The sequence below is a fragment of the Centruroides sculpturatus genome, unplaced genomic scaffold (genome assembly GCF_000671375.1).
Source record: "Centruroides sculpturatus isolate CEXI.00-Female unplaced genomic scaffold, Cexi_2.0 scaffold762, whole genome shotgun sequence".
Taxonomy (NCBI): Eukaryota; Metazoa; Arthropoda; class Arachnida; order Scorpiones; family Buthidae; genus Centruroides; species Centruroides sculpturatus.
In genome coordinates this window covers 244,468-270,925 of record NW_019384911.1, presented here as the reverse complement: position 1 = coordinate 270,925, position 26,458 = coordinate 244,468, and the positions used below count along the sequence as shown (strand labels likewise).

At 30.7% G+C, this 26,458-nt stretch overlaps 1 protein-coding gene across 1 annotated transcript; it reads left to right on the top strand.

Moving 5' to 3' along the window:
* The first annotated feature begins 888 nt into the window (after window positions 1-888).
* On the top strand, window positions 889-25,386 carry LOC111631654 (17-beta-hydroxysteroid dehydrogenase 13-like). The gene is made up of 6 exons (XM_023375952.1): window positions 889-1,400; window positions 3,403-3,642; window positions 3,763-3,869; window positions 12,506-12,646; window positions 24,991-25,116; window positions 25,198-25,386. The coding sequence occupies exons 1-6, from the start codon at window positions 1,173-1,175 to the stop codon at window positions 25,292-25,294; spliced, it is 939 nt and encodes a 312-aa protein (XP_023231720.1). The 5' UTR covers window positions 889-1,172; the 3' UTR covers window positions 25,295-25,386.
* The last annotated feature ends 1,072 nt before the right edge of the window (window positions 25,387-26,458 follow it).

The window sequence follows — 26,458 nt, the reverse complement described above, 5'->3', positions numbered from 1 at the left end:
CACCTGGTGGTGAGTTGTAGCCATTTCAAAAATGTCAGTCATTTTTCCCCACCTTGTACAGTACATCATCCAGGTTAACAAGATCCATTTCTGTGAGTTAGGCAGAGGTTTGCATTCGAAAAATGTCAGTCTCCCTTGGCCACTAGTGATGAAAGCAGCACTTTTCCAAGTATGGCTATTGCATTGCCCACACTAGTTGTGAAAAACCAGCCTAACCTTGATGTTTCTAAGACAATCCAACCACAGACCATTGAGATAGGTAAACCATACCAATAGGTGAAATGGACATCAGAACTGAACAAGTTTATCACCCATAGTTATTAATCATGATAAAAGTCAAAACAGATGTAACTGCTGTCACATCATAACAATATAGTCATCTCACAGTCACTGTACAAAAGGTTGCTGATCAGAAAAGAACAATTATACATAACAACCTTATACCACAAACAACAAATTGCAGAATAATTACATCAACAAACAAGTATTCCCAACATCAACAATGATCACATAATTCTATAGGATCATCAAGATGCATGCTCTGACAATACTGTTCCTACCACTACTATTGTGACCGAAGGGTCGGCACCTCTTTGGTGCCCTGTCAGGATGACACCACCGCGTCTCGGCAGACACNAAAAATAATAATTTATCTTTAAAAATTGCTAAAATTACTTACGACATAACATTCTATAAGACTAAAATTTCGTCTACTTTTAACAAATAACAATTGGATCCTTTGACATTTTATTTCAATGGAACTAAATTCAAAAATAAATTACCGGCATTTACACGAAAATTCTCAAATGTTCAAAACTCTAATTGTAGTTTATTATATCTATATATTGTACATGCAGTTTTATATTAAACAAATTTATATCTGAATTTAGTTATGTTTTAATCTTAAAATGATGCATAAATTAATATTTTTAAGCTTGAAATTTTCTAAATATATTTCGTTATAATCTTATCGACTTATTATCATTAACTCAAATTACGCGAACGAACTTCAAGTTACACCATATTGAAAATAATATATTACGTTTCCATTTTGTAAACAAATAACAATCGAGGAAGTAAATATAGGTCATAAACTTCGAAGGTCATTACTCCGAAAGATTCATCCATAAACTTGGCAACTTGCGTTACACGTTGGCTATCGAGCATCTGAGATGGGTCTGAGAGATGCATTCGCTTTAATATTCGAAGTTATTGACTTACTTTTTAAATCCTTGTTAATTACAATTCGTGGTTTAATAAGATTTGTCATTCCCACTGCGAGAAAATCGGTAAATGATGAAATCGTCTTAATTACCGGATCGGCACATGGTTTAGGAAAAGAGTTAGCCTTACAATTTTCAAAGTTGGGAGCGATCGTTGTCCTATGGGATATTAACCAGGTAGGATAAAATGTTGTCTTATTTTATATGAACCAAATACATATATAATAATAATATAGTATAAAATAGTGTTGTCATTTTTCAATTACTTTATTACAATGCTGGAAGTCTGTTAATCAATACTCTAACCTGACAGGATATTCAAATAAATTAATAATTTATAATTCACTATAATGTTTGCTCTTCTGTTAAATCGCAACTATTTTTATAGATAACTAGTGTTTAACATAAATATATTTTATTTAGTGTTTTCTAATTTAAAAATAATAATAATAATAATAATTGAAAACTTTTAATCCAGTCTGAGGATACAATGTATAATCCTTGGTTCCTATTTACAAGTTATTAAAATAAATAAGTGAGCATCAAAAAAGTTTTTAGTGTTTTGTTTTGAATTGTTATATGTGTATGATAGTTCAATATTGAAATTGTTATAAAAATTCAGATGTGTTATTCATGTTAAAGAAAATTTAATATAATATATAATCATTAAAATTTCAATAATATGAATATAAGAAAAATATTAATTATGAAGATGATATACTAGCCACTGTGATAACTAACTGGACCAACAGTGGGATCTTAGAAGAATGCCAGTTTTGACTTCCAAAATCTGAGGATGACTCATTAACTGGTTTGAAAACGATGTTCTAATATCCCAATGTTAAAGATGCAGTAATTAGTTGAGTAAATTAGACATAATTTGATATAGTTTTATAAGTAAAACTTATTTTATACTTTATTAAGTTGATTTTTCATGTAGCAAAATTATTAATTAAGATATATTCATCATTGTATTGATACAATAGCTTACACTTTAACAATGTTTTGGAAAATTCAATGTAAATATTAATAAGACTTTAATTTTTTTAAATATTATTATTGAATTAAACATTGTTTCATAAACCATGTTTTGTTTTTGGAAATCATTTTAAATTCAAATTAAAATTATGTCCATTACCTTAATCATGAATCATACATCAGAAGATTTGCATATATGAATAAATTTATTACCATTCTGCTTACAGAAGTTATTGAAAAATCTTTCCTTTTGGACTTTATCTGTCCAACTTCAGAATCCAAAAAATCTACCAAATTCTAATTTGAATGTTCTACCATATTTGGAAAAGCCCTTCAAAATTCGGATCTAATTGTGTTTGTACTCATTCTGAAATGGTTCATCATCTAACTCTCCTTGTTGTTTACTATAAATGATTGCATTAGCAATGACATAGTCCTTTGTAAAGAATGAGTAAAGACTACTATGATATTAGTAAAGAACAAAGTCACTAAACAACTTTTCTTGTTATAAAAGACTAAGCACCTGAAAGCACTTAAACTTTCCTTGTTTTAAAGGACTATTAGTGACTCCTGTAAACAGAAAGATAATGTTTCATTTATGTTATGGAGTTAGTTCATTATTCAAATAAATTCATTCATATTATAGAATCTTTTGAGCATTTGTTCCATTCATCATCAGATTATAAAACAACTAAGAGTATGCTTGCATTGTATCTTCATGAAAAGTGCAAAAGATGCTATAAAAAAAGCATTTGATATATAATTTAATTTTTTCCTGTAACAGATTAATTTTATTTTTACTATTATGATTTTCAATTAATTCTAATTGTATAAGTAATTTTGTAAATATGTAGATTTGTAATTGTTATGAAGATGATTCAGAAGTAAAAGGAAAAGTTAAGCTGTTATTAAAAGTTGAAATAAATCTTTAACAATTTGAATTGTAATTATTACTATTATAATTTTCATCTGCGTGGTCTGTGTAATTTTTATGATATTTTTAAAACTAAAATATCATAAAATAGCAAATAATAAAAATATTTGCATTGAAATAAAGGCATTTTTTTTGTCTTTTAGGAATATTATAAAATTTTTCCCTTGCATTGTATTTGAAACTGCAGTTGAGGGAGGCAGTTGAAAACATGATTTTATTTATAAATAATAATAACTACTAATTATATGATTATTTGCTTTTTAATAGGAATGGAATAATGCAGTTGCTAAAGAAATTAAATTGAAAAGTGGAATAGCATTCAGCTATCAATGTGATGTTACAGATGAAAAACAGGTCAAAATTTTAGCTCAGCGTGTCAGACGAGAAGTTGGAGATGTTACTATACTTATTAATAATGCCGGTATATTACAAGGACATCCATTGCTTAGTCTCAATAATCAACAGATAAGAAGAACAGTGGAAGTAAACCTTCTCTCTCAATTCTGGGTATCTAATCTAATTATTTCATAACTTCAGCATTAGTAAATTTAAAATGCATTTTGAATTATTATAAGGAATTATGTTGTTTATATTTAGAGAGATAAATTATTCTATTACATTTTATAGACAGTAAGAGAATTCCTTCCTCAAATGTTAGAGTTAGAACATGGCCATATTGTGGCAGTCTCGTCCATTGCTGGATGTCGCGGATGCATCAACATGACTGACTACAGGTAATAAAAAAATTTTTGAAAAAAAACTAAAAGTAAGTTGGAATGATTAGTGCATAATTTCTTTTCATTTATTAAAATTTAGTATCAAAAAGAAAAAAAAGTAAAGAAAGATATTGCAATTAAAATATGTATTTTAAGAATTTCCTAATCTATATTAGGGAAACAAGAATAAAAATTAAATATATTATGCAAAATGTTAATAATATGTAAATTATAAAAATTAATGTATAAATCATTTATATAAATAAGAAATTAAGAGAAAATTGTATTCATGTAATTGGTTAATACAGTATTTGCATTGGATCTACACATTAGATTCATTCATTTATTATGTGAGTAAAATATTATTTTCTTGGGTTAATTTTCATTTGAGAAACAAACATGAATCCAGTTAATTTTCTGGGAAATTTATTATATTTTGTTTATTTTCATAACAGTAATTATGAAGAAATTTCATATCAGAAACAGTACACAAATTTTAAAATGTAAATAAGATGAAAATTAACAAAAAACTTTCATTAATCCATATTATATAGCCAAGTCCCTATAAAGCAATATTTAGCAAAACAACAAAAAATATATTTGTAGAGAGATTTACTGTTACAACAAAGGTTTTTTAAAAGGTATTTCCCTTCTGTATTTATCTTTGTCCTACTACAAACAGGCCTATTTCTTTAAAGTTTGACAATGTTAGAACAGAAAAACATAGTCTTATTGGGTGTATTATTATTAACAAAACATTTAGGTGCTAAAACACTAAAAAAACTCTAAATCTAGCAACCTGCTCTATTGATGCCTACTGACTATAGGTAATGTTTGTGCTGAAATCAGTGTATTAAGAGAATACTAAATTTTGAATTAACAAAACTCACTCAGCAAATAATAAACCACACAAATACACCTTAACTTGCTGAGAAAATTTATTTAAATGTAACTAACATTTTCAGCCTATCAATAGGCCATCCTCAGGTTAGATAAGAAAAAATAATGGTGTTCTAAAAATAGAATATATAAATTCAAATACAAAATTAATGGAAGAAGTACAACAAAATATATATACATGTTTAAATATAAGAGAAAATAATAATCAGATACAGTGGTACCTCAGTATACGTCTGTTTTAGAATATGTTTGATTCGGAATACGTCCTGTTTGGATGAAACAAATTTTGCTTGGTATACGACTTAATTCAATTACATGTGCCATCTATGAACAAGTAGCACTATTGGTGTACTAGACCAGACTAGGTGTTCGTGATGCCACAGTTTATAACTTTGTTAAATTTCTTCTGATTTTAATTTGTAAGTAAAATTTTATTATTTTTATTAATCATGAATTGCAGAAAGACAAATGAAAAGCAACAGAAAACTAAAAAAAATGACTAGAATCACAATGGAACTGAAAAAAGAGATTATTGAGAAATATGAAGGTGGCATGAGTGTTCAAGATTTAACTGTTGCATACCGTATTCTGAGAACGACGATATCAACAATCGTGAAAAATAAAGACATTATTAAATCTGCTAACGTTGCAAAAGGGGTTAAATCAATTTCTAAATAGAGATCAAAGACATTAGATCATGTTGAGAAATTGGTTTTGCTTTGGATAACTGAAAAACAGTGTGCTGGTGACATCGTATCAGAAGCAATTATTTGCGAGAAAGCTAAAAAGATTCATGCTGATCTCATGAAAAATCAATCAGGAAGTAGCCAGGAAAGCGAGGTGTTTCAAGCCAGCCATTTTTTTTTTTACATGAGAACGAATTAATCATTTTGACATTACTTCTTATGGGAAAGGTTGGTTTGGTATACATCCTATTCAGTATAAGTCCAAACATCAGGAACGGATTAAGGTCGTATACCGAGGTTCCACTGTATAATATTATATATCATATCTGATTATTATTGGAGCAGAGAAGAGTTTGCAACCACTCTTCTCTGCTCCAATGTGAGTCTGTCAGCCATGGATACTAACAACCTGGAATAGAAAACAAAACAAATAATCTGGAATAGAAAACCAATCTGGAAAAAATCCAATCTGGAATAGAAAACAAAATAATTTTGTTTCGTTTTCTATTCCAGATTGTTAGTATCCATGAAACATCTTAAGTTTCATTAATAATGTTTAATTAAAAATTAAGATTGTTCACATAATTTTGACTCACCCTGTACATTACATTATTCAAAAAATGTTCTCTTTCTAATACTTGTTTCATAGTTTAAATTTTTAAAATTCTATTAATATTGAAAGATGGATCATCATATCTTTTAGTTTTTCACTGTGCTTAGAGCTGTGATAGTCCAGCAACATTTTCTCTTATGTTTATTACTGCTTATTCCAGTGTTATTTCATGAGCTTTATGTATGGTCAATGAGTATGTGATCGAGATTGGAAATTGTCTTCTTGTTCAATCCACATTGTTATCCTTCTATTTTGCTTGCATAAGTGTAGGAAATGTTTCATTTCTTATGGTCGGTCCCATATACTTATTGAATTTTATCATATTTCCAGTGGTAATGAAGCTGGTTTCTTTCCTTCTCTGTATAGAATGTTCAACAAACATTTCAAGAGATCTGTTTACTAGGCCAGCATTAACCCATAGATTTTTTTTCTCATCATTATGCAATAACCAATAGATAGATATAATACTGATTGCAAGCCTTGAGCTTGTTTATTTATCTTATGCTTTTTTTGCAAAAATTCTATTATGTTTCACAGAAATTTTTGCAACCAATCTATTACTTTTTGCAAGGAATGATTTGTTTTACGATGTAACCATTTTGTTTGTAGGAAATAATCTTATAGAAAAATTTAAAGATTCCATATTTGATGAAGATAAAATTGCCTTTTTTTTTGTCATTAATGCTTCATATTCTTGCTACCTTGTCTTAGCAGATTTTTTTTCATTCCAGGCATCTTTATTTTTAAAAACAAAGCAAAAAATAGAATAATTAAACAAACAAAATAGTATTAAACAATTTACCTTTAGATCAAGTTGATTCCTTGATATGAACTCTTGATAGAGTATGGAGATAAATAAACACAGAGACCAAAATCCAGAAAAAGAAATTCAGAAAAAAACAATAGAAATTGAAAGCATTGTAAAAGAAATTCACTAATAAGAATTTTTGGAGAATGTATCAATAGATGAATAAATAGAAGTATGTGTAAAGGAACAGAAACAAACTATTTACATATGCCTTTTTACCTTAAATAACATGCATATGTAGAAAAAACACCATTGGTTTAAGAATTAAGTCTTTATAATATTTTATTTAACCACTTGACCAATTTCTACCAAAACTATATTCATCTCATATATATAAATAAGTTATTCTGAAAATTTCATGAATTTTGATTGTATAATTCTTTAGTTATTATGTCACGCAACCGTGGGCTTTCTGAAATTAAGGAGTCTTGCTTAACACTCAGATTAAATATGATTCAAGTGTATTACTGGCTTATACAGGGTTGGGCAGAAAGGACAGACATTTTTAAAAAAATCACATCTGTAATTGTTACTACAAAAGATACTTGTTGGAAGAAAGTGAGCTTGTATTAAAATAGCATTTTACAGAATCAAGTGTGGAAAACAACATCTCCCATGTGGTGTCTGTTATCAGTGATATATTTCTGGAGACAATTTTGGCAACTTTCACGGGAATAGCTTTCTTCAGTTCTTGCAAAGAACAAGCTTATGCTCATTTACACATGCCTTGAGGTGTCCTCACAAGAAATAATTGCACATGGATAGGTTGGGCAAACAAGGAGGCCAATGAATGTCACCTGACCTGGAAATAAGGCAACCAGGGAAGAGATGATGAATAACGTCACTTTATGCTCTAGCTGTATGGGCCATCACCTCATCCTGTTGAAACCATACATATCTGATGGGAATACGTTTCCATCAAATGTAAGGATGTGGAATGTATTCCCATCAGATGTGTATGACTGAGCGATCCCCTTTGCATACAACTGTTTCCTCAGTCATACACAAGCACACGGTGTTCTATTGTCCATGGCTCCATGCCTTCAACTGAAAAGACCTCACTCCACCTGGTGGTGAGTTGTAGCCATTTCAAAAATGTCAGTCATTTTTCCCCACCTTGTACAGTACATCATCCAGGTTAACAAGATCCATTTCTGTGAGTTAGGCAGAGGTTTGCATTCGAAAAATGTCAGTCTCCCTTGGCCACTAGTGATGAAAGCAGCACTTTTCCAAGTATGGCTATTGCATTGCCCACACTAGTTGTGAAAAACCAGCCTAACCTTGATGTTTCTAAGACAATCCAACCACAGACCATTGAGATAGGTAAACCATACCAATAGGTGAAATGGACATCAGAACTGAACAAGTTTATCACCCATAGTTATTAATCATGATAAAAGTCAAAACAGATGTAACTGCTGTCACATCATAACAATATAGTCATCTCACAGTCACTGTACAAAAGGTTGCTGATCAGAAAAGAACAATTATACATAACAACCTTATACCACAAACAACAAATTGCAGAATAATTACATCAACAAACAAGTATTCCCAACATCAACAATGATCACATAATTCTATAGGATCATCAAGATGCATGCTCTGACAATACTGTTCCTACCACTACTATTGTGACCGAAGGGTCGGCACCTCTTTGGTGCCCTGTCAGGATGACACCACCGCGTCTCGGCGGACACGGAAGCCGCGTTATTTAGGTCACGCGAGCGGTCGCGTAACGGAGCGATCAGAGTCGAGATAGAAGGAGAGACAACGCACCGGAAGTGATTTACTCAGACGCTTTTTAACGTAACAACTGTTTAATGGTTAACGATAAGCTATACATTAGGGCTGCTGTTAGATACATTGCTCGCTTTAATAGTATTAAGATATTAAGATATTACGTTTTTACCCGTTTTGAGAGAGAGAGTTTACAGAAGTTCGCGTGTCAATAATTACCTTGTATGAAATCCCAAAAGAAGACAGTTCTGGACTCAGAAAACAGAAGACACAGTTATTAGGCGTGGAAATATCCAAAGGCGAAGAAATATCCAAGGGCGAAGAAATATCCAAAGGTTAAGCACAGGGATAACTTGCGTGGTCCGATCGAGGAACTGGTGACGACTGACTCATTTTGTTCTCTGTTTTTCATGTTGGATTGTTGAAACGGAGATATTAGGTCGAAAGGTGCTGAGAAAGCGTCGTTATTACGCCTGAGAACTTAGCAGATGTTTAGCTCCCAGGTGTAAAAGTTGACAGTTTTCGAATGAAATTATGACTACAATGTGAAATGATATAAACACACGATAAGTCCGAATTCGGATCCTCACGCTATTAATTAATACTGATGCTGATAATATTGCCAGAAATAGATTTAGGTTTAATTCATATTCTCTCTTTTCTTTTTCAGGAAGCACTCAGTAAATATACAGGCACTGATTCTACACAACACATTCCCAAACTCATCACTTCTAAACTAGTATGGAAAACTCTATAATATGTGAACACTTATATTTTATCAGATTGCATTCTTTCTATTTCTACACTCTCAGAAATTCACACACTATTACACTATGCTGGTGCAGTCACAGTAGTGACCTACATGGACTATAACTGCAAACACAAATCAAAAATCCTTCAGAAGCCTGCCTGGCAAAGAATAGAAACACAAATAAATAATATTAGATAGAAACTAGGAAGGCTGACACAATATGCTAATAACAAAACAACACCTAAATTAATGAAATAACTAAAAAATTTTGAAGAAAATTAAAACACAATGACTTGAACAATATAAAATTTTCTCTGTATAGAAACAACAAAGTAAAATATTCACAAACAGTGAAAAACTCTTCTAAATACAAATTAATATCAAATTCNCACTGATTCTACACAACACATTCCCAAACTCATCACTTCTAAACTAGTATGGAAAACTCTATAATATGTGAACACTTATATTTTATCAGATTGCATTCTTTCTATTTCTACACTCTCAGAAATTCACACACTATTACACTATGCTGGTGCAGTCACAGTAGTGACCTACATGGACTATAACTGCAAACACAAATCAAAAATCCTTCAGAAGCCTGCCTGGCAAAGAATAGAAACACAAATAAATAATATTAGATAGAAACTAGGAAGGCTGACACAATATGCTAATAACAAAACAACACCTAAATTAATGAAATAACTAAAAAATTTTGAAGAAAATTAAAACACAATGACTTGAACAATATAAAATTTTCTCTGTATAGAAACAACAAAGTAAAATATTCACAAACAGTGAAAAACTCTTCTAAATACAAATTAATATCAAATTCACTACTGATTCCCAACACAATGGCATGCTAACTGAAGAAAAACTCACAAATTATTGATCTTCTCTTTGGTCCACTGCTCTCATGAACAATGCTGATGCAAACTGGATCAAAGAGGAGAGCAAAGACATGCAGAACACCTCTAGTATGCATTGTGTTGAAATAAATGCACAAGACATCCATTATACAATTCAGAAAGCACACAACTGGACAAAACTTGGTGTAGATAACATTTACAGTCACTGGTAGAAAAGTCACATCCCGTGCCAGGAACTAGCTAAACATTTAATGCATATCATGAACAATCCACAAGACATGCCAAAGTTTCTTATGCAGAGCATCAGCTACATGAAACCCAAAAACAACACCAAAGACCCAGCACAGTACAGACCAATTACATGTCTTCCAACACTTTACAAGATTCTTACCTCTTGCATTACAAAAAAATATATGATCATATTGACAAACTCAACATTCTTACAGAACATCAAAAAGACTGCTGTAGAAACCAGAAAGGTTACAAAAAACTACTCATTGTCTCTGTTTTCCTATCTATGGCAATTACATAAGCAAGACATGGGATACATCAATTACAAAAAAGCACTCCATAGTGTCCCACACATTTGGTTGTTGTACATATTATGCATCTACAAAATACATCCTCAACTCATTAGTTTCCTTGTTTCACTGGAAAACAACATTACATCTTAACTTCAATAACACTCAGATAAAAATCAAGTGAGGAGTTTTTCAAGGAAATTCCTTGAGTCCTTTTTGGTTCTGCCTTGACTTAACCCTTTATCTAAGACATTGAATAGAACACAATATGGTTACAACATCAGACACAACAAAACAACAACTGTTTACATTATTGCACCTCATATTCACATGGATGATATCAAACTTTACTTATTCACACAGGAACAGTTTCATCATCTCTTACAAATTACACACACATACTCTAATGATGCACAAATGGAGTTTGGTCTAGACAAATGCACTCCATATTGGAAAAAGGAGTTCTGAAAAAAGGAGACTTTGTACTCAGAAGTAGAGTTATTATTGAGTTTATAGAAGAGGGTGAGTTTTACAAATATTTAGGATTACAACAGGCCAAATTTATAGAACATGTACAGATAAAACAAAGATTAACACTCAAATACCAGAAATAATTAAATGTAGTATTAAGAACACACCTAAATGCAAAACATACTATTAAAGCAATTAATATATGTTTTCCTGTACTCACTTATTCTGTTGGAGTTATACACTGGCCACACACAGACTTGAGCAACTCCAAAAGAAAACAAGAACAACACTTACTAAGCATAAACATTATCACCGAAAATCATCCATAGAAAGACTAACTCTTCCTTGTAAAGAAGGTGGCTTGTAAAGATTACATAAAGCTAGAACTCTGGCAGACAGTAACAACACACCATTAAATGTATACTCTGACATAGCTCAGCACATAAATAACATAGACATCATTAAGCAGTCATGGGCCCAAAAAGCACTTTATGGCAGGCATGCCTGTGACCTAGCTCAGGACTATGTTGGCAAAACTGCATCAAACTACTGGCTTCTGTAGGATAGATACATTACTCGATGTATGTACAGTATATACCACACACATATGCATATATATGGATTTATGGATGGTTGGTTGTGTTTCTAATTATTATTATTTTAAATAAATCATTCTATACAAATATATTTTTTCATATATATTTAATGTGTTAATATGTATAAAAATTATCTAGCTCAGTGTTTCTCAACTACTGGTTGAAGATTTTTGACACAAATTTTTGAGCAGTTGAAGATATTTTAATAGTCCATACAAATTATAATCCAAAGAAATTGTTTGATGAAATAATATTAAAATTTTAATAATAGATGTTTTAAGATAAGCAAATTATTTTTATTGCTAATTTTGAGCTTAATTTGTAAGCAAGTATTAATATTTCAGTCATTGATGTGTGTGAATTATATTTACACATATCAGTGCTTGTAATAAGTAAATATTCTTTATACTTATTATTATGTATATTGAATTATTATTTATTTATTTATTTTGTTTATTTTGGTGATTAAAGAATTGTGTGTAAAAAATAAATTTTTTACTGATCCAGTGATCAGTAAAAATTTTCTGGTAGAAAGTTTGAAAACAATATATTCTAGGTTGGTACCACTGCTCTAGATGATTATATATACTGTATATATATTGATATATATATATATATCTAGAGCAGTTGTTCCAACCTAGAATAAATAAATTAATAATAATTCAAAGATGCTAACTAAAATTTTATTGTTTACATTAGTGCTTCCAAATTTGGTATTTGTGGTTTAATGAATTCTCTAGAAGAAGAATTAATCTTGTTAAAGAAAGATCATTGTATTCATCTTAGTACTGTTTATCCACTAGCAATGGATACTGGGTTGAGTCAACGGCCATTAACAAGGTAACAAATGTTTATAATAAATTGATTTTACTATATATATAATCATTTTACGATTTATCTATATTAACTTAATAACCAACTGACAACATTAAGCAGAGTAAGCATATAAGATTATAATTAATAGAAATTTTAGTTTTGTTGACTCATATTAAAAGGACATATTGAAACAATTAAAAATTGTATAACTAAGATTTATAAATAATTATTATATTATTGATGAATTCAGTTGATACTGATGCCTTATGGTGTGATGGACTAAGATCAAGGCTCCAGAAAAAGTTGATGTTTGTTTAGTGCTATTTGTATATTTTTGTGTTTAAGAATTTCTTATGTTGCATGTGTTTAGTATAGTTGCTTTCCATAGTATGATGTATGTACTGTTAAGGCCTAATGTTTCTAGACTTTTATGTAACGTACTGTACAGTACATGGTATGATGCTGATGTGAGATGTTAAGTACAGTAGACCCCCCCCTATAACGCTTAGATACGTTCCACATTAATTGAATTTTATGTTGTAGGAATCGTTAAATACATGAGCCAATTGCAGCTCGACACGTGTGAAGTTTACGGACTAAGGCTGTTTGAAAGGTTTTCTTCTATAAAATTAACCGATTCTAGACTAATTCCACTCAACATTTCCAAAACACATATAATTTTTTGGGAATAATCCATATAAACTATGCTATAAACAAAAAATTGTAGGATTACTTACCGAGTGTGCACCGTTCGACTACGCCGTTGCTCAAGCTTGTTTTCGTCGCGGAACAGCGCACGAAACGGCGGCCGCGATTTCTGATAACGAATTTTTCGCAGAAAAATAACTTGACCTTTGGAGACATCATTAATATAAATAATTTTTATGGCCGTTGAATAAGAAGTGTTTCTTTCACAAGAAATGTATAAAATTAGTGCTGTATTAGACTTACGGTACCTAATTTACATACTGTACAGACGATAATAAACTCAACTTACTAGCCTAAAATCTCCGTAGCGTGTTGCCAGGCGGCAGAAAGCATATATATAATTATAATAAAGTTACAATAAATTAAGTTAATATATAATTATATATACAGTACCTAATTTATATATAATTAATATATAATTATATGTACAGTACCTAATTTATATATAATTTATATATAATACTAAACAGACGATAGCAAACTCAATTTAGCCGCCTAAACTCTCCGTAGCATGGCGCAGGGCGGAGGAAAATAGTTCGGCTGCTCATCCACTATTGGTCCAGATTCTATCAATCTTTTAGGAGTTCCTTTATACGAATATTGCTATAATTTTTTCGCTACGTTATAGGAATTTCCGTTATAGGAACCCATGTTATAGGGGGGTCGACTGTATGTCATCCATTTTCCACAGGCATTTTATTTTGCAGTTGAGTTTTAGTGTTTTCTAATTTTTTGGTGTATGTAATAGCTATTCTGATCTATGTGATTGGATGCAATTTGAAAAAATTGTAGACTTATAAATTCCCACTGCCATCCATCCGTCTTTTTGTAATCTTGAGAATGGAGTTAGTAGATGAAATCTGAGACCAGATATGGAAACCTTAGAGGCAGGATGTCCCAATTAACTATATACAAACTTCTGATGCAAATCAGAAGTTGTTATTTCAATTTAAAACTTTTCCCCTGAAAGCAGTTAATAGATGACCAGCACAATTCTATTGTTAAAGGAAAAGTATGATGTACAGCAACAAGCCACTACTAATTTGAGGTGGAAAGCATATATTTTAAATTAAATAAATTAAAAATATGATTAAAAATTGCAGCTTGACATTGTGATGATGTTACAATAAATAAGAGACAAAACCTTTCACACTTTGTTTCTAGCAGTTTTAATCCATAAGAATATAAGAGTCCATAATCCATAACAATAGCGATATCTTCTAAACTTTGTAATTATCAATGATGTCACTAGTAAAAAGAAACCTTTGTAAACAATGATGTCATTTCAATATTTGCTAACCAATATTCCAACTGACCTTATTGTACCTGAAGAAGGCCATTCAAAATGGCCAAAAACATTTGCTCTTATGGATTAAAACTGCTAGAAACAGTGTGAAAGGTTTTGTCTCTCTTATTATAAGTAGTTCTAGCTTTGTGTGCATGGAAGTTACAATAAATAATTGCTTGTTTTGTTTCATTTGTCAATTACTGTAATTCTAGTCTGTTATAATGAGGAGTTTTGTCTGTCATTATGACTTGATCATAGTATATTTTGAGTATGCTGTTTTCTAAAACTGTTTGTAGTGTATATTTATAATAAGGTGGCTGGGCGTGTGTAATAGTTTGTGTTTGTATGAAAGCTTTTCATTATATTTGCTACTTGGTTATGTAATGTAAATACATTAATGTCTGAAAGCTTGCAGATTGATATGTTGTATACTTTTGTATATGATGTGATATTTTCTACAAATACCACCATTGTGCATTTTAAAATGTAGTTTTTATATTTATGATCTGGTCTTGAACAGAAATCATGAACTCTTCCATCTCTCTCTAAAAAGACTGCCCACCAGTGGCCAAACGGTTCCATTCCCTGAACACTGGTAGTTTGGTCATGGATTCTAACCTTTCCAGGACAAGCTGGTCACATGGAGTATTTTTGGTTTTCTCCATGTCTTTAATGCCTAAATAGGGACCAGTTACTCTTAAAAGACCTCCCAGAAGGCATCACCCCTAGACAGATCATCTAGTGGTTGCGTTGTGTTGCGTTGCCGTAACTAACAAAACAAACAACTGTAAAAAAGGCCTCTCTGAGCCAGACAGAAGTTTGGTGTAGTTTTATCAATGTGATTCTGGCTAAGATCATTTATTAGAATGCCTGAGCCCAAGACTGTCTAATGGTGTCTATATACAGTTATTGTTGTTTATCATCATCATCAACTTGCATATTTTGGAGAATGCTAATTCTGATGACATTTCATTATATATATAAAATATTTCCTGGTAAACAAAAAAACTTTTTTCAAATATATTAAATCTTCTAATTTAAATTGATTAGTTTCATTGGCATTAATCTTTTCAATTTTTAATCACAATATGAAGTTCACTGATTAGTTCAAGAAAACTATTAAATAAATGATTCTTCTAAAAATTCCATAAAGTAATTAATGAATTATTCATTATGATTTAAAAATTGAAAAACTTTCCTGGTAAACAAAAAAACTTTTTTCAAATATATTAAATCTTCTAATTTAAATTGATTAGTTTCATTGGCATTAATCTTTTCAATTTTTAATCACAATATGAAGTTCACTGATTAGTTCAAGAAAACTATTAAATAAATGATTCTTCTAAAAATTCCATAAAGTAATTAATGAATTATTCATTATGATTTAAAAATTGAAAAACTTTATATTAAATTTAAATTAAGTGTTCAACTATCATTAGATATGGCATGTAATCTTCATAATATAAATCAGTAATTAAAAATATTATACAGTTTAGTATAGAAAAAACTAAAACCAATTCTACATGTCAACATTTAAAAAAATTATTTTCTATAAATCATTCTATAATGATATATGAACCTATTTAGTAACATTTAGCAATTTATGCTATTGCTAACTTAATGTAAAATAGGTCCTAAGAATAATAATAATAATTGTTTAATTACAATAAATTGTGTTGAATAGTTCTATATTCAACACAATTTATTGTACAGTGGTACCTCAGGATACGAAATTAATCCGTTCCGAAACTGAGATCGTATCATGAAAATGTCGTAAGGTGAATCAACTTTTCCCATACGATTACATGTTAAACCAAATAATTCGTTCCAACGCGAAAAACATACTCAAATTAAAGCCAAGTAATACATTAAAAAAAATAACTGTAGTAAGGAAAACAAATGAAAAATGCGAACTAATGTAACGTCGTATGGTGAGTTTTTGTTCGTATCGTGGGGCAAAAATATGTTCGAATTTCATGTCGTATCCTGAAAATTTCGTATGCTGGGGCGTTCGTATCCTGAGGTACCACTGTAATTAAACAATTATTATTATTATTATGTTTTATCATACTTAATTTTTATCTTTTTGTTAGCATATTTTATTTTTCTAATAGGTTTATTAAGTCTATAAAACTTTATTGTATGTGTATAATATACAGTATATAAATAATATGTAAGAAAATAACAATATTTTATAATTATTTTGTTTAAAAATCTTGACTTCTTCAAAATTCAAGAATCTCAAAAAAATTTTTGTAATTAATTTTTTTGTAATTTTAATTGTTGTTGTGAAATAAAAACAAAAAATGTTGAAATTTATTGTAAATATGTATATACTTGAAATTTATTACTTCATTTCTGTATTTTTTACTGATAAAGTTCAACATTGTTTTGTTTTTATTTCACAATGCATTCCTTACAATATGCAGGAATATATTATAGTGTACACTTAGCTGGCTCTTAATAATCCAGTTATTATAATCATGATTTATTGAGGACAAGTTGCAAATTTGACAATTTTGAAAGACAGAATCATCCTCTGATGCTTCTCACATATAGTATCAATTATAGTATGTTATTGAACACACTGTTCACACCTTCAGAATAGGGACTACATTGAGAAATGTCCCCAGCATTGCTAAGGTCTCTGTATAAGTGCCTTATACAAATAAAATGTTTGTTGTTTGCAGTGCCAAAAATGCTATAGTGCAGTGTTTCCCAACCTTTTTTGTGCTATGCCCCACCTAAGCCTTTCTAAAATTCTTATATGCCCCCTAACATATACAGTGGCTATACAGTTAACTTAAACTCTGGACAAGTCCCCTTTCGAATTGCCCCCTGCGGGGTGTGGGCCCCACATTGGGAAACACTGCTGTAGTGGTACAAATTGTTTTCTAATATTTGTTACTGTCCCTTGGTTGATTCTGTTTNTATAGTGCAGTGTTTCCCAACCTTTTTTGTGCTATGCCCCACCTAAGCCTTTCTAAAATTCTTATATGCCCCCTAACATATACAGTGGCTATACAGTTAACTTAAACTCTGGACGAGTCCCCTTTCAAATTGCCCCCTGCGGGGTGTGGGCCCCACATTGGGAAACACTGCTGTAGTGGTACAAATTGTTTTCTAATATTTGTTACTGTCCCTTGGTTGATTCTGTTTTCTATTGATATTTCAGCTTTACTCATGTTTGTTTAAAATGCTCAGCATCAGCAACACAATTTGCATGACATTTTAGGGAAGCACAACTAGTAAAAATTTCTATTGCTTTCTTACAGTTTGTGAAACCTTTCTTCACCATAACACCAAATTCTGCGAATTGATATCAGCTCCACTTCTAACAAATAATATGCAATATTTGCAATAGACACCATTTTTCTTTTGCCAAATAATCAGGGAAAACATTTCAGCCAATGATGTTAAAAATGAAGCATGTAGGCCTTTCTTTTCAGTTCTTTGTGCAGACTGTCAGTACAGATATCCCTTATATAGTAGTTAGGTCCCAAAAAAGTACTGTATTATGCAAATCTGTGCTATATGAAACAAAGTACTAGTATAAAACAGGGTTAGGGCCCAAAAGTTAGCAAAAGTATTCTATTAATTTTTGTAATTAAGAAAAATAGTTTATTAAAGCAATGAATAATTAACTAACAATCACAATCAAAAGTATTGCACATTAATATTAATTTCTTTTTACTGCTTAACATTGTTAATTGAGGACATTTTGTTTTTGGCAAAATATTTTCATCTTCTGAGCTTTCCTGCTGACCTTAATATGAAATATCAGCAACATCTTAATTTTTCTCTACTTTTTTTCATAAAATTTGATATTTTCATTAACAGTAATTGCATTTGCCTAAGAGATGTTTAAAAATTTAATCATTTTATTTAATAACTTTTAATCTATAAAAAGAAAAAGCATTGCAACAGTCAAGTTCATTTAGAGCACTATCACCAATGACAGTGACATCTAGTTTATAGGAAAGCTAGAACAAGGAAGTAGAAAAATTGTACAATCAGTTCTCATTAAAGAAAACCTGGTGAAAGTCATAAAACAACATTGAAAATTTTAATATTCTCAAATCCATGGGCAAATATGAGACAATACACATGCTTGCTTGAATTAAAAAAAAAAATAGTTATTACCATGTTCCCTGGCCTAAGCCCACATGACTTTTGGTTATGGGTAGTTTCTCATTCCCCAGTCTTTTGTTTATCCCAGTATTTGAAGAAAAAAGTGAACTGTGTCTCAGGATCCTGAAAAATAATTAATTATATTTGGAATACAGGTATACCTCGACTTACGTCGTTTCGAGTTATGTTGTTTTTGATTATACGTCGTTTGTCAAAAAAGTATGTGGAAAAATAAAAAGCAAGTTTAAGTCATTTTATTCCACTTTACGTCTGTCCGCCACAAATATTGAAGTCGTAATATCACTAGAAAAGCGTTTAATGCACATAAAATCATATTAAAATATATACATTTACAACTGTGTACTGTATTTACAGTACACAGTACATTCGTAAATTTAGATTACTTTTTTCTGTACTATATTAAAAACTAAAATTTATTTGTTTGTAAGCTTAAAATAGATCCTTATTAACCATATATTATTAAAAATTCATTAATAAATAAAATACAGAACCGGAAATGGTAATTTATGGTTTAGCCTAGTGACAAGTAAATTCAACTTACGTCGTTTTTCGACTTATGTCGCTTTCCTGGAACCAATTAATGACGTAAGGCGAGGTATACCTGTACATTATAAAATAAATTATCCTGGAAAGGAGTGATATAATTTTTCATTTCTTAAGTAATTTAATATATTCTGCAATCTCCATGATAGGCAAAAAATAATAATAATATTGCTGTGTAAAATATGTACTAACAAATTATCTTTGAATTGCATGGAAATTTTTATAAGTAAAAAATTGCTTGAAGTTTCATTAAAATCTGATTACAACAGAAATAATTTGTATCTTATTATATAGCCTGATAATTTGGCACTTTCTTTAGCTTTAATTAATAAATAGGTTTATGGAGCTGTTATATATATACTGTACTTGCACAATTTGTACAAACTGGTGCAATGCAGTTACTGAAGCTACTGAGCATGATGACAAATTAAGACAGCATCAGCACAGTTATGCAAGATATTACAGATTCTGACAAATAAAGAATTTTCAGTGTCCTCCAACAAATTCATATTGATGACTGACAATCTGTGACATGCCATAACCAGCAAAAATTAAATAAATAATAAGCAAGCATTAAAATTAATAAATACAAATGTATTCTGCCCATTTATGAGTTAATTTTACTTTTATTAGCAAAATTCCCTGACTTATTAACACAAAATAAGGAAAAACTAAATTTTTAAGGAATTTGTGAGATTTCCCAGAATAAGAATTTCCTGGAAAATTTAAATGGTTAAAAAACAACCAAGTTCCAATAGAGAACTAATTATGAGGTTATTTGAAAAGCTGAGTTTACCAAGGTAATGTTCAATCATTTGCTGAACTGCAGACAAAGATAACATTAGGGGCTGTCCATACTACTGCAAGGGGAGGGGGTTACGACAAGTCGGACAAGGGGAAAGGGAGGTGTTGAGCTTTCCTTGAGATATGGACGTCCGATTATTTCATTAAATTTTATACAGTTTATACATTATTTTATATTTATTTCAAAATTTCTTGTATGTTTCCTTTCTACTTATGGTATTCATAAAGTGATGAAGGTTTTAACAGGGGTTGAGTTTTGTTGGATGTCCGAAGAAGGGAGGAGTTTCAGAAACTTGGACAAAGTGGAACAAGTTAGGAAGGGAGTAAAAATCAGTGGCATACCGTAGTGGGGGCGGCAGGGGCGGCACCTTTTAGGGGACGGCAAAATTTCACAATAAATAATAATAATATCTTGTAAAAATTTGAAACATCCTAATCTATACTTGCATCGCGCCTACATAGTGCTATCGTCCGGACAGTCCGGGAATCGGCTCGCCGGGTGAACTAGTAACTTTTTCATCCGAGGAAATCCTGCGAAACCTGTTGACCTTTTTTTTCTTCTTTCGCGTTCATATACACCACTAATATCCAATAGAACTATTTTAAACAGGTCACTGCACTACCAGCGAATTTTTCATTGCTTGTTCTGTCACAAAACTGAATTTTGGTCTTTTAAATTGAAATACCTAAATAGGGGGGGGGCCGAAATTTTCCTCCGCCCCGGGCGGCTGACACCCACGGTACGCCACTGGTAAAAATTTCAAGAAAAATGCGGACGTAATTTATGAATAGCCCCTAACATGTTGCAGTGAAGACATGCTTCAAGCAGCTGTGGGGCCATGCTATATTATTGATACATTTCCAGCAGATTTTGCATACTAATTGTTCAGAAATTGAGAATCTTGATTTATAAAACAAAGGTTATGTTTGTTCAACTTAAATTTCTTTGTTCTATCATACCAACGCCACCTGGTGGGATGAAAAATAATTATTATTGCTTTTTATTCATAATTCTCTTCCCCATGTTATCATCAAGCGGCTGTCCATAAATTACGTCCGCATTTTTCTAGAAATTTTTACTCCCCGTTCCCCTCCTGTCCCAGTTTGTCCAAGTTTCCGTAACCCCTCCCCCGTCGGATGTCCAGCAAAACTCAAACACTCTCAGAATCTTTATCACTTTATGCATAATAAAACGTATAAATTGTCGGACTCCCCTTTGTCGGACTTGTCATAACCTCTTCCCTCCCAGTGTGACGTCATTTATGGACAGCCCTTAAGGTAATCCCCAATTATTATTGTAGTCTGTTCAGTAGATTCTATCTACTCTCAGTGTATATATAATTACCGTGTACTGTACAATTGATGCAGTTTTCATTCCCAAATCCGTTAGTTAAAACCAAGTTTCCATTAGTTTTGATAATATTTGATAATATGTCTGATATTAGTTTAGGAACGGCTGTAGAATTTTTATTGCAATGTTTCATTACGACAAAGTATCTATTCTTTCAAGAAACGGTTAGGTTTTTCCGAACGGATCAAGCTTAAAACTTTACATAAACAGAATTGTATTGAAATGATGTATTGAATGAACTCTTTTACGAGCTAAAAGCTAGTATAAATCATTCAATACATCATTTCTACACATAGCATCACAAAACACCAATATACTTGCATATTATGATGGTTCTTATTAGTATTTCAATACTTCCTATAAGACACTCTTCAATACCATAAAAATTTCATCCCTACAAATAGTAAGTGGACGAGTTCAACATGCAAAATTTTAAGGATTCCTAAACCAAAACAAAGTCGTGTCCAAAAAGAAAGAATTAGTCTTACGAAACCAAAACAAAATTGAGAGAATTATTGGTGATGAAAACTGTTTGTTCCCTGCCATTAGTCGGAGGTTTCCCTCTCCCAAGAATTTTAGGATCGACTTTAATAATAAATAAATATGTACAGAAAATAAATATAACTTACATTAATAGTTAAAAGTTTTATTAGTTAGTTGTTAGTAATAAATTTTTACAGGATAGATGCTGATATAAAACACTGCTTTATCCTGATGGTGTAATATTTTATTAATTTGTTACGATTGTCGTGTAAAACCACACTACAAATAAAGGTAACCATTTATTGTAAATTTAATTGGTGACAAGTTAATATGATTATGTATCTTTTAAAATATGGAGACGGTGGAAAAAGCGGAAAATCCGAAATGCATCTCTCCATAAAAAATCCAGCATCGAGTTGCTCAACTTTCCCGGCAATATTTGGTGGCGCCATCTATTGCGATATTTCACTAAACAAAATATTTTATATTTTTAACGATTATAAAATGGCAAAAAGCTTAATTTTGTGGCTAGAGATGCGTTTTAAATAAAAAAAATTGTAAATGCTAATAACGAGTAAAATCGTCATTAAATTCGCCTCTATCGAGATATGACACACTACCCTCTCTCTATCTCCCTACCTCCTCGACCTTTAACAACGGAAATTTAATAGCGTCGATCCCCTAATACCCAAATCTCCGTACAAAATTTAAAAAATCTTCGACAAAAAGCACAGGAGTTAAGCCTCAAAGAGAGAATAAAATCGTGTCCACCCTACAGTATCAATATCCCTTATACACAATAATCAGCTAACGTCCATGCATACAGAACCCCCCATTGTTTTCATTTCTCGACGTTTTAAGTTCCCAAATCCAAAAATGTAAAAATCTTAGGGAGTCATTTTTGACCGATCGCCATACTTTTCCTCTGTTATATATAGCAGAGCCGGGAAGTAAGCATTGCAGTGCAATTATATTATATTTTTTTATGTTTCCATATAAAAAGTTTGTTTCTATCTTAGCTTGGATTAACTGACTAACTGTATAGTTGTTATCAAACTTACAATATTTATTGTAGAAATGATAATTTATTTTAACTTAGGTATGAATAACTTAACACGTTAGTGTTCTGTACCTGGCAGGTAAGGTTCTTTATAGTGTCTGGCACCGCCCTATACAGTGCTAAGTCTGTCTTACCTCCGATATCGAGTTTTCTTCACGTATCTAACACTTAAATAGAGGCCACTTTCTCATAGAAAGTCTTCCCGGAAGATACGCCCCTCGGCAGATCGTCCATATGTTGCGTGGCCTTATTCCATCAATCAATCCTTTAAATAACAATTATTTATTTTTACATTTTATCACATTCGATTTATAATAAGTAAATTTGGTTTGGTGAGATATAACAACACATGGACGATCTGCCAAGCGGAATGTCTCCTGGAAGGACTTTCTATGGGAAACTGGTCCTTATTTAGATGCTAGATGTAGACACGCGAAGAAAACTCCACATGATCGGATGCAAACTCACGACCAGTGTTCAGTAGTTTTTTCGCTCGACAACTGATGGACACTAGTAAATAAATTTACACAATAAAGTTATTTCTTCAATTATTACTATAAAAACATATACAGTGGAACCTCGGTATACGACCTTAATCCGTTCCTAATGTTTGGACTTATACCGAATAGGACGTATATCAAACCAACCTTTCCCATAAGAAGTAATGTAAAAATGATTAATCTGTTCTCATGAAAAAAATGTCTGGCTTTAAACACCTCGTTTTCCTGGCTAGTTCCTGCTTGATTTTTCATGAGATCAGCATGTGTCTTTTTAGCTTTCTCGCAAATAATTGCTTCTGATATGCTTTTGCCAGCACACTGTTTTACAGTTATCCAAAGCAAAAGTAATTTCTCAACATGATCTAATGTCTTCAATCTCTGTTTAGAAATTGATTTAACACCTTTCGCAATGTTAACAGATTTAATAATGTCTTTATTTTTCGCGATTGTCGATATCATCGTTCTCGGAATACGGTGTGCAACAGTTAAATCTCGAACACACATGCCACCTTCATATTCCTCAACAATCTCTTTTTTCAGTTCCATTGTGATTCTAGTCATTTTTTTAGTTTTCTGTTGCTTTTCATTTGCCTTTTTGCAATTCATGATTAATAAAAAGAATAAAATTTTACTTACAAATTGAAATCAGAAGAAATTTAACAAAGTTAGAAACTGTGGCATCGCGAACGTCTAGTCTAGTCTAGTACACCGATAGTGCTACTTGTTCATAGATGGTGCGTATAATTGAATTATGNTTCGGATAACTTATTTTTCGGATAACCAATTATGTACGAAAAAATATATTAATTTATCCCGTGTTGAAATTTTTCTCCGTTGCGTGTCGCTTCGCGTTGAATTTTCGTCGATGTTAAGCCTAACGAAGACTATTGTATCGTTAAAAATTATTTTTTTATTTTGTACAAACAAAATAAATATATTGAAAAATATAAAAACAATAAAAAATTATACTTCAGAAGTTAATTTAGTATCAAAAACGTAAAATATTTGAGTAGCCGAAGACATAGCCAAAGATTGCAGCGCCACAGCACTGGCGAAAATTTAAATTTGTCGACTGGAATTCTTTCGGATAACCGACCTTCGGATAAACGACGCTCTACTGTAATAATAAAATTTTACTTACAAATTAAAATCAGAAGAAATTTAACAAAGTTAGAAACTGTGGCATCGGGAACGTTTAGTCTGGTCTAGTACACCAACAGTGCTACTTGTTCATAGATGACGCGTATAATTGAATTAAGTCGTATACCGAACAAAAGTCGTATACCGAGCAAAATTTATTTCGTTCAAACAGGACGTATTCCGAATTGGACGTATTCTAAAGCAGACGTATACCGAGGTACCACTGTATAAAGCTTTTTAGTGAAAATACTAAATGACATTAAATATAAAAAATCATCGTCTTGTTTAAGTTTTATATTGGAAGAAAAAACAAATTTTAATAGTATTTAATTTTTTCAGATTTCCTCACATTCTACCAATATTAAAGCCAGATTATACAGCAGCAAAAATGATCGACGCTATATTAAGAAATAAAAGAAATATATTTATACCTTCTCGTATAGAATTCATCATTCGCATTTCTGGGTCGGTACAAATTATTTCACTTAAAAATAAATAAATGGTTTAAATAAAATAATTAATTGTGTTTTTTTTTCCATTTTACAGATTATTTCCTATGAAAGTAGTACAAATGTTTCAGCAATTTATGAATTATGCAGTGTTATCCAATGACAAAGTCCCAACTGAACTCTATTCATATTAAAAAATCAAAGTTAATTTACGCAAAAGAATAATATTTTTTGTTTTTATTAATTTTTTTAATGAAAAGAAAATATTTTTTAATTATATAGTATATTTGTGTGTGTATAATTTATTCGCATATAAAATGTTATTTTTGAATAAAAGAAATTATTTATATTGAAATTCAATAAAATATATTTTTATATATATTCGAATTTATTTAATTTTTGTTTATTAACATTTTATTGAATTATTTTATATGAACTATCAAAGGATACAGAATTAAATATCAGTGCAGTTTGTTATTGTCAAGAGATGGCAGCACTCGGACTTTAATAAAGTTGAACTAATTATTTTTGAAGAATTAATTTATTCTTTTATACATTAAAATCGTGCTGGTTAGAAAATTAAATATTTTAATTGTTAATAATTTGTAATTTATTTTCTGAATTCTGTAGAATATTAAATAATTACATAAAATGTTTAAATCGTTTAACTTGAGTGATTAAACTTTTTTAACTAAACCAGTAGAGCTACTTATTAAATTATCTTTTCAAATAATATATTTCGATCATTATTTAGAAAATTTAATGATTAAAAGAAAATATTAATTTCTAAGTTAATTCTACAAAAATATAAAATTGTTTCTATAAATTTATCTAAACAATCACCACCAGATGGCTGTTGCTGGAATTGAAGTAGCAAATCCACGTGATCGGTTATGATAATTATTTTTACTAATGAAATTAATAAATTTCGAAAGAAATTTTAATGTAATTCCATTAAGTATTGCAGAATTTATAAATAATTTATAGAAGTTTTAATGTTTAAAACATTTAACGCCAATGTTTTTCTACTAAAAAGTCATTAAATTATAAATATACGAGTATATTTTGAAGTAATTTATGTTTAGACTAGCTGTTACCCGCGACTTCGTCAGCGGAGGTTTTGCAAGCAAACCCCATTTACATCCAATATTTCAATAACCATAGTAATTGTTATATAACACCTACCGCTGAAGAGAATTGCCGAAAATCAAACGAACTATTTTCAATTTGATCAATTTTCTGAAACGTTTACAATCGTTCTATAATCGAACCAATACGCAATAACAAATTCGAATTTAAAACAGTTCGAACATTTTTAAAATTGAAATATATAAAAATATTTAAACAATGTCTGAAAT